This window comes from Triturus cristatus, chromosome 1_1, assembly GCF_964204655.1.
Source record: "Triturus cristatus chromosome 1_1, aTriCri1.1, whole genome shotgun sequence".
Lineage (NCBI taxonomy): Eukaryota > Metazoa > Chordata > Amphibia > Caudata > Salamandridae > Triturus > Triturus cristatus.
The window spans coordinates 985,003,465-985,013,982 of record NC_140579.1 but is presented as its reverse complement, the minus strand read 5'-3'; the positions used below and the strand labels follow the sequence as shown (position 1 = coordinate 985,013,982).

Below are 10,518 nucleotides of genomic sequence, written 5' to 3'. Positions count from 1 at the left end.
GTACCGATGCAGAGTCTAAGGTTCAAGAGGAAGACTCTGTTCCCTTCATCATTGAAGTGCACACCATCTCCTCTATAAATGTCTTGCATGTCGTAACGCAAGTTGTTGTGGTAAATGGCACCCATACCATAGTCACGGAGGAAAGCAGAAACAGATTTGTTGACGTGCTTTCTTGCTTTGTCAATCTGTGGACAGAAATGATTGGACCAGTTCCATTTTTGCCTTTGGCATATGTTGGAAAACACAAAGGCAGTTTTAGGGAAAAGTGTAAACAGTTGTGCAAAGGTGTCCTTCATAAGCATTTCCAGACCTACCCCAGTCAAAGTGCCTAGGTCATTGCCACCACAGTGCACTATTATGAGGTCAGGGTGTTGGATTTGCATGAAGGATTTCACCAATGGCATCAATTGGTGCCACTTTAACCCTCTCTGACCAATCCATTTAATGTCTACATTTGGCAAAGCAAGGTCTCTCACCATATCTGTTTTCTCTGCAAACTTTTCACTCCAGAAGACATAGCTGTGCCCTACAATCCACACTGTGAACATCTTCAAAGGAGAACTGGATGCACTCAGGAGGTGTCTTTCAGTAGAATGGCAATATGAAAAGAAAGACAGTTTGGAAATGGAGGCATACATATTTTTTACAAAACAAAAAGAACTGATTGGCTGTTTCATACCATTCTAGAAAAAAAACTAGGCTGTATGTGAAAATTAATAGAAGCATGTTTTGTATTGGTACAAAAAAATGTGTAACCAAAGAACAGTACTATGGATTTGCAGTTAGGTTTGAAAAGTCAAGCACTCTTGCTCTGTGGAATTGAAACATTGTGTGTCGAACTTCTGACCTAACTGCACACAGCAGTGTTCCATGAGCTGTTGCTATGGTAGCAGGCAGAAGTCAAGTTGGGGGAAGGGTACTAGGCAGAAGTCAAGTTGGGGGCAGGGTACTTTTGGAAAAGGGTTGGTTTTCAACCAATAGAAATGTGTCATTACATTTGAAAAAAAGGGGGAAGCACTGAGATTTGAAACTTACATGTATATGTGTGGAAAAATAGAGGGAAAGTTTGCCATTATCTGGTTCTGCTGAGAGGAGAGAGGTGTACAGAACAGAGATCCTGGCTCTGATAATCTGCTGTTTGAGTGACACATTTCTTTCACAACTAACTAATTCTAAAGGTGAGTTTACAGTTTGAGAGGGGATGTATGTGGTAACTTAAGAAATGAATAATAGAAATGGGAATTGTTTTTGTTGTAGTTACACATGGTGGATTCATAATGTGTCAGTCTGTAAAAGAGATTTTCACTTGGCCCGAAAAAAAAAGAGCAGTAAGTGTGCTTTCAAATTGGCAAAGAAATTTCGTTTTGGCACTAATGTGAAAACATGACTGTGTGTGCATAGAAGAATTATAGGCAGAAATGTATTGCGTCTTGCTCTGGTGATTTCACAGTTGCAGTAGATGGAAAAGAGGAGCGAATTTTTGGGGGAAGAAGCAGAGGTTTAGCACACACCCATGTGCTTGCCATGTATAGTCATGCACAGTAATTAGAAGCGAGTGGGGTTTTCAGGTTTAAGTCTGTAATGCAAATACATTCAGCATCACTAAGGCTGGTTGCCCCTGCTGGAGTGTAGGCAGTCACAGAGAATACACACGGTGGTGGTCTGAAAAAAAAACTGCTTGGACATGTGCATTTAAATAAATTTAAAAAAAAGGTTTCAGAATGTGTCAGTCTGTAAAAGTGATTTCAAATTGAAAAAAGAGATATACACTTGCCCCCGAAAAAAAAAGAGCAGTAAGTGTGCTTTCAAATTGGCAAAGAAATTTCGTTTTGGCACTAATGTGAAAACATGACTCTGTGTGCATAGAAGAATTATAGGCAGAAATGTATTGCGTCTTGCTCTGGGGATTTCACAGTTGCAGTAGATGGAAAAGAGGAGCGAATTTTTGGGGGATGAAGCAGAGGTTTAGCACACACCCATGTGCTTGCCATGTATAGTCATGCACAGTAATTAGAAGCGAGTGGGGTTTTCAGGTTTAAGTCTGTAATGCAAAAACATTCAGCATCACTAAGGCTGGTTGCCCCTGCTGGAGTGTAGGCAGTCACAGAGAATACACACGGTGGTGGTCTGAAAAAAAAACAGCTTGGACATGTGCATTTAAATAAATTTAAAAAAAAAGGTTTCAGAATGTGTCAGTCTGTAAAAGTGATTTCAAAGTGTAAAAAGAGATTTTCACTTGGCCCGAAAAAAAAAGAGCAGTAAGTGTGCTTTCAAATTGGCAAAGAAATTTCGTTTTGGCACTAATGTGAAAACATGACTGTGTGTGCATAGAAGAATTATAGGCAGAAATGTATTGCGTCTTGCTCTGGTGATTTCACAGTTGCAGTAGATGGAAAAGAGGAGCGAATTTTTGGGGGAAGAAGCAGAGGTTTAGCACACACCCATGTGCTTGCCATGTATAGTCATGCACAGTAATTAGAAGCGAGTGGGGTTTTCAGGTTTAAGTCTGTAATGCAAAAACATTCAGCATCACTAAGGCTGGTTGCCCCTGCTGGAGTGTAGGCAGTCACAGAGAATACACACGGTGGTGGTCTGAAAAAAAAACAGCTTGGACATGTGCATTTAAATAAATTTAAAAAAAAAGGTTTCAGAATGTGTCAGTCTGTAAAAGTGATTTCAAAGTGTAAAAAGAGATTTTCACTTGGCCCGAAAAAAAAAGAGCAGTAAGTGTGCTTTCAAATTGGCAAAGAAATTTCGTTTTGGCACTAATGTGAAAACATGACTCTGTGTGCATAGAAGAATTATAGGCAGAAATGTATTGCGTCTTGCTCTGGTGATTTCACAGTTGCAGTAGATGGAAAAGAGGAGCGAATTTTTGGGGGAAGAAGCAGAGGTTTAGCACACACCCATGTGCTTGCCATGTATAGTCATGCACAGTAATTAGAAGCGAGTGGGGTTTTCAGGTTTAAGTCTGTAATGCAAAAACATTCAGCATCACTAAGGCTGGTTGCCCCTGCTGGAGTGTAGGCAGTCACAGAGAATACACACGGTGGTGGTCTGAAAAAAAAACAGCTTGGACATGTGCATTTAAATAAATTTAAAAAAAAAGGTTTCAGAATGTGTCAGTCTGTAAAAGTGATTTCAAAGTGTAAAAAGAGATTTTCACTTGGCCCCGAAAAAAAAAGAGCAGTAAGTGTGCTTTCAAATTGGCAAAGAAATTTCGTTTTGGCACTAATGTGAAAACATGACTCTGTGTGCATAGAAGAATTATAGGCAGAAATGTATTGCGTCTTGCTCTGGTGATTTCACAGTTGCAGTAGATGGAAAAGAGGAGCGAATTTTTGGGGGAAGAAGCAGAGGTTTAGCACACACCCATGTGCTTGCCATGTATAGTCATGCACAGTAATTAGAAGCGAGTGGGGTTTTCAGGTTTAAGTCTGTAATGCAAATACATTCAGCATCACTAAGGCTGGTTGCCCCTGCTGGAGTGTAGGCAGTCACAGAGAATACACACGGTGGTGGTCTGAAAAAAAAACAGCTTGGACATGTGCATTTAAATAAATTTAAAAAAAAAGGTTTCAGAATGTGTCAGTCTGTAAAAGTGATTTCAAAGTGTAAAAAGAGATTTTCACTTGGCCCGAAAAAAAAAGAGCAGTAAGTGTGCTTTCAAATTGGCAAAGAAATTTCGTTTTGGCACTAATGTGAAAACATGACTCTGTGTGCATAGAAGAATTATAGGCAGAAATGTATTGCGTCTTGCTCTGGTGATTTCACAGTTGCAGTAGATGGAAAAGAGGAGCGAATTTTTGGGGGAAGAAGCAGAGGTTTAGCACACACCCATGTGCTTGCCATGTATAGTCATGCACAGTAATTAGAAGCGAGTGGGGTTTTCAGGTTTAAGTCTGTAATGCAAATACATTCAGCATCACTAAGGCTGGTTGCCCCTGCTGGAGTGTAGGCAGTCACAGAGAATACACACGGTGGTGGTCTGAAAAAAAAACAGCTTGGACATGTGCATTTAAATAAATTTTAAAAAAAAGGTTTCAGAATGTGTCAGTCTGTAAAAGTGATTTCAAAGTGTAAAAAGAGATTTTCACTTGGCCCGAAAAAAAAAGAGCAGTAAGTGTGCTTTCAAATTGGCAAAGAAATTTCGTTTTGGCACTAATGTGAAAACATGACTCTGTGTGCATAGAAGAATTATAGGCAGAAATGTATTGCGTCTTGCTCTGGTGATTTCACAGTTGCAGTAGATGGAAAAGAGGAGCGAATTTTTGGGGGAAGAAGCAGAGGTTTAGCACACACCCATGTGCTTGCCATGTATAGTCATGCACAGTAATTAGAAGCGAGTGGGGTTTTCAGGTTTAAGTCTGTAATGCAAAAACATTCAGCATCACTAAGGCTGGTTGCCCCTGCTGGAGTGTAGGCAGTCACAGAGAATACACACGGTGGTGGTCTGAAAAAAAAACAGCTTGGACATGTGCATTTAAATAAATTTAAAAAAAAAGGTTTCAGAATGTGTCAGTCTGTAAAAGTGATTTCAAAGTGTAAAAAGAGATTTTCACTTGGCCCGAAAAAAAAAGAGCAGTAAGTGTGCTTTCAAATTGGCAAAGAAATTTCGTTTTGGCACTAATGTGAAAACATGACTCTGTGTGCATAGAAGAATTATAGGCAGAAATGTATTGCGTCTTGCTCTGGTGATTTCACAGTTGCAGTAGATGGAAAAGAGGAGCGAATTTTTGGGGGAAGAAGCAGAGGTTTAGCACACACCCATGTGCTTGCCATGTATAGTCATGCACAGTAATTAGAAGCGAGTGGGGTTTTCAGGTTTAAGTCTGTAATGCAAATACATTCAGCATCACTAAGGCTGGTTGCCCCTGCTGGAGTGTAGGCAGTCACAGAGAATACACACGGTGGTGGTCTGAAAAAAAAACTGCTTGGACATGTGCATTTAAATAAATTTAAAAAAAAGGTTTCAGAATGTGTCAGTCTGTAAAAGTGATTTCAAATTGAAAAAAGAGATATACACTTGCCCCCGAAAAAAAAAGAGCAGTAAGTGTGCTTTCAAATTGGCAAAGAAATTTCGTTTTGGCACTAATGTGAAAACATGACTCTGTGTGCATAGAAGAATTATAGGCAGAAATGTATTGCGTCTTGCTCTGGTGATTTCACAGTTGCAGTAGATGGAAAAGAGGAGCGAATTTTTGGGGGAAGAAGCAGAGGTTTAGCACACACCCATGTGCTTGCCATGTATAGTCATGCACAGTAATTAGAAGCGAGTGGGGTTTTCAGGTTTAAGTCTGTAATGCAAATACATTCAGCATCACTAAGGCTGGTTGCCCCTGCTGGAGTGTAGGCAGTCACAGAGAATACACACGGTGGTGGTCTGAAAAAAAAACAGCTTGGTTTCATAATGTGACAGTTTGTTATACAGATTTTCACTTGCCCAAAAAAAAAGAGGAGTTTGTGTGCATTCAAATTGGCAAAGAAATTTCGTTTTGTGACTATTGTGAAAAGAAATGTAGTAATATATTTAAATACAATAAAGAATTTTTTTTTTAGTTTTTTTGCAGGTATTGCTGAAGAACAGTGAACAAAATTTAAGATGCCTACAACATCTCGAGTTCAAAAAACGCTAAAAAAAAAACTATATTTGAGGACAACTGGAGGACCAAAGTTAGTAGAAGATGCTGATGTTGGGAAAAAGAAAAAATCTTCTGGTAAGCAAAAAAGACAATTCCTAAACAAAATATTGAAAACAAACAAAAATGTACAAAATGTCTGTTCTCGGAAAAATGTAACAAAACCTACAGAACAGCAAAAAATTGAGGATTTAGTTAATGCAAATATACCTTCTGCAATTGAAAAGTTTAACATAAACAGAAAAACAGCATTTAAAGAGATACGTAGAAAAATGTTTCAGAGAAGAGTTATGTCCAATTTGATAAAGGATATAAAGAAATATAAGCAAAAGGCTAAATATTATAAGAGAAAAAAAGAAATTGAAGCCATTGCAGCAAAGGCATTAGAATTAAAAAGGAAACTATTCATATTAATTTTGAATAGGATGCGTACATTAGATAAAATGGTTAATGTACTGAAATCACAAAGCAAAAGCAAAAGAGTAGTGAACAGAACAAATTTTTGTAAAGTGTTTTTAGGAAAGTGGATGCATAGCTCAAGTAGTGAACCTTTTTTTAATGAAGAGAGCTATTTTCAAAGTAATAGTTTGCTGCATGCAGTTGACACCAGAGGTCGTTCATACGAAGTAAAAAATGGTTGCATAATGGAGAAGGAGATAATGGTTCCAAGAGATGAGGTACAAGTGATGGCAGATGAGGCAATGGGGAGACGTCCTAAAGCCCCAGTGTACACTTGGAATTGTAGTAGTATTTGCACTGTGCGTCAGGAATCTATTGACAGATTTCGAGAGTTTCTAAGAGAATATAGTAAAAAAAGTGTAAAACAAAAGATTAAGGTGCTTCAAAGTCTGGATCCATGCAGAGTGAGAGAGAATACTGGTTTGCAGGGTCATTCTCTTGCTTGTCTATCTAGAAAAGTGTGCAATAGTGTTTTCCATCATTTTAGGATGCTGGCTGTTCATCATACTGAAATGAGAAAGTTTGTGAGACGGTTGTATTTTGCCAAAAGTCCAGCAATAAAGTTAAATGAATTGAATAGGGCTCTGTTCCGAGGAACGGTATCAGATGTAGAGAAGGTTGTTGATGAAATTCAGTTTTGTTACTTTGGTCCTGAACAAAACAGTGCAGAGAAGGACACAGTAAATGAGGCAGAAGTGGAAGAGAATGTAGAACCTTGTGTAAGTAAGACATTTAATGATCACATAACAAAATTTGCAATAGTCTCTAATGAAAGACCAAATGTTACTTGTATTTGTTGCCGCAGAACTCATTATAGAAAACAAACTAGGAATGTTGATCTCTACAGAAAGAGTGAAAATGAAGATAATTATAAGTGGATGGATTTTGCAACATATATATTTCTTGAAAATTGTTTTGAATTGGGTGAAGATCAGCGTATTTGTAAATACTGCTACAACAAGTTAGAGGAAAATAGAATGCCGACCAGAGCTGTACATAATAATTTAGAATTGGATGCTATTCCTGCTGAACTTTCTGAATTAAATACATATGAGTCTATACTCATTCAATGTGTTCATCCGTTCCAGACCATAGTACGTATGGAGCCCAAAACTGGTAAATTACCTCCTTCAGATTTACTGAGAGGTTTAAAAGGTAGAGTGGTGTATTTGCCCTTGGATTTGAAAAAAAATATGGAAACTATTGATGCGGATACTTTGGAAACTGAACCATTAATTATTCTGGTTAATGGTGTACCTACAAAGAATAAGAAGATTTGGCAGGAGCTGGTAGATGTGCGGAAAGTACAAAGAGCAAATTTGTATTTGAAAAAAAATAACAAATGGTATGAATCAATTTATATAGTAGAAGAAGAAGAAGAAGAAGATTTACAAGGAGATACAGAAACACCAAGTGGACAAATTGAAAAAGTGGACAAGTCAAAGGAAGAAGAAATTTATGAACATTTTAGCATACATCCTCTCCATTCGAAAGAAGTTATGGGAGACAATATTGATCTCTTTCAGATGAAGAAAGCAAAAGGAAATCCCGTGAGTGTATGGGAGGAGAGCTTGGAAGCTCGATGTTTTCCTCAGCTGTTTCCTAAAGGAAAAGGAGGACGATACGATGAACGTCCGGAACAGATTCCAGCTTCTGAGTATCGGACTACAAGACTATATGCTGAAGATCCCAGATTTCGACAAAGTATCCCTTATTTGTTCCATCTTTTATTTGAAAGCGACTTGTCTGCACTGTCTTATGCAGTAAATCACATTTTAAAAAGTGGAGTACATTTACAAAATGTGTCTGCTAAGGATTTTATGGAGAAAGTGCAGCACCGAGATGATCATTTGGAAACACAACTGATCAATCTGATGGCTTGTCAGCGTGGGACAAATGAATATTGGTACCGACGCCATGGTGAACTAAAATGCATGTTACGCAATTTAGGAACACCAACATGGTTCCTTACCCTAAGCTGCGCCGAGTACGCTTGGGATGATTTACTGGATTTTCTACGAGAGGCCAATTCAAACATTGAAAACATCGAATACAAGACAGCAGGAGAACTGTGCTCATTGGATCCGGTTAATGTTTGCAGATATTTCAATCATAGATTTGAGGCTATGATGTCCTTCATCTGCAATAAAAAAAATCCACCCCTTGGAGAAGTAGTGGATTTCTTTTGGAGAAAAGAGTACCAGGCAAGAGGTGCTCCTCATATTCATATGCTGCTGTGGATCAAGGATGCCCCAAAGTTTGGAACAGATACTGATGAAGCAGTGTTATCTTACATTGAAGAATATGCAACATGTGCTATACCTAAAAGCACAGAAGAGTACAAGTTAAAGGAGCAAGTTCTACGTTTCCAAAGTCATCGGTGTGGAAAATACTGTCGACGGAAATACAAGAGCAAAGAAAAATACTACACTAAATGTCGATTTGGATTTCCTAGACCTGTTCTTACAAATGGAAGAGTCAACAGTTTTATGTCAGCTGTGAGACATACTATCACAAGAAAATCACCTAAGAATACCTACAACCTTAAAAGAAAAGAAGAATCAAAAAATATAAATGACTACAACCCAGTCATTTTATCCATGTGGAACGCTAACATGGATATACAGTATGTTGCTGACAATTCCATTGCTGTTGCTCGATATGTAACGTCTTACATTACGAAATCAGAAAAAACAGAATTGAAGGAAATGTGGGAAGAGATTTCTCACGAGAAGACTGTCAGTAAGAAGCTGTACAGTTTCAGTTTGAAGATGTTATCGCATCGAGAAATTGGATCCTACGAATGTTCAGATAGATTATCTTCTGCAAGTCTCTACTCGAAGTCAAGAAGAATAATTTGGGCAAGTTTAGGCCTTGCAGCAATGAGAAATCGGGTACTGAAATCTGTTGGAGAAATTGAATATTTGGCACAGTTCGAACCTGAAAGTACAGATATATTGAAAACAAACATGTTGGACACATATTATCCCAAGAGAAGTCATCATCTGGAGAACATGTGTCTCTATGAAGTGCTGCAGAACTACATTTATTCACGGAAAGCTGCAGAAGACATCAATAATGGAAAATATAAAGTCGTTGGTGAAGAAGGATGTTTGGTGAAGCAAACCAAAGGAAGTTTGATAAATCACCGGAAGCTGAGTTGCGACACTACCGACAAGAAAGAATTTTACTACTTGGCTCTTTTACAGTTGTTTAAACCATGGCGTTCAGAGGATGAACTACTGGGAGAATTCCAGAGCTATGAAGATTCTTTTAATGCTTGCAAAGACAGCATACAATGCAGTACATTCTCAACTTATCTGCAAATGTTAAATGAAGAAATTGAACAGGAAACTACAATTGCAGCAGAAATTGCTAGAGACAGTTCTCAGGACAGCCAAAGTTCAGGAACATACAGTCAAGATCCCCTAGGACAACCAATCGTTGAAAATGAAGCATCAATAGCCATGAATGAAGTGGAAACGGCTATGAATCAAGCTCAAGAAGAATTTATAGACTTAGAAAATTTGGAAAGACAACTGAATCAAGAGCAGCAACAAATTTATGAAGAGATCAAAAACAAAATTGATCACGGATTTCTACATGAAAAAAAAGAGTGCTCATGCACATCATTTCATCCAATCAGGATGTATGTAAGCGGACAAGCTGGCACTGGAAAAAGTTTCCTAATTAAAGTCATCAGAAGCTACCTAAAGCAAAAAACAGATTCTACTTTGTCTTGTGTGGTTACTGCTCCAACTGGGTTAGCAGCATATAACATAAAAGGAATCACCTTACATCGTTTGCTAATGTTACCAGTGGAGCATGAGAACAAAATACAATTCAACAAGCTAACTGGAGAAGCATGCTTGGAAGTTTCAAGAGTATTGAAGAAGATGCAAGTTCTCATTATTGATGAGGTGAGCATGGTATCAAACTTAATGCTTGCCTTTGTGCATTTAAGAATGCAGCAAATTTTGAAGACAGACTATGACGTGTTATTTGGTGGAAAACACGTCATAGTTTTTGGGGATCTTTTGCAACTTACTCCGGTTAAAGGACAACCAGTGTTTAATACTGTGACACATGAAGACACGAAGAAGTCATTGGGAAGCATCGGTAATACAAATATTTGGTCCTTCTTTGAGTACAAGGAACTTACAACTAATATGAGGCAAGCAAACGATGAAGAATATGGAAGTATTCTGAAAGATATCAGGATTGGACTACTCACAGAAGCTGGCAAAAAAGCATTACAGACTCGGCTGCTACATAATTTATTTCCAAAGGAAGAAATAGTTGCAGAGAAGATATACAAGAACATTGCAGAAAACAAAAGTGTCATCTGCTTAATGCCAACTCTACGTGAATGCTCAATATTCAATGAGGAGCTTTTGAAATTGGAAAAGGAAGAGATCAG

The 10,518-nt window shown here is 38.1% G+C and overlaps 1 protein-coding gene across 1 annotated transcript in view; it reads left to right on the top strand.

Moving 5' to 3' along the window:
• The first annotated feature begins 1,068 nt into the window (after window positions 1-1,068).
• The window catches only part of LOC146871416 (uncharacterized), a 9,909-nt gene continuing 459 nt past the window's right edge, over window positions 1,069-10,518 (top strand). Inside the window, exons 1-2 of the mRNA XM_085646991.1 lie at window positions 1,069-1,178; window positions 5,560-9,714. Of these exons, the coding sequence (XP_085503117.1) occupies window positions 5,603-9,714 (4,112 nt within the window). The 5' untranslated portion in view covers window positions 1,069-1,178; window positions 5,560-5,602. The remainder of the gene's footprint in view (window positions 1,179-5,559; window positions 9,715-10,518) is intronic.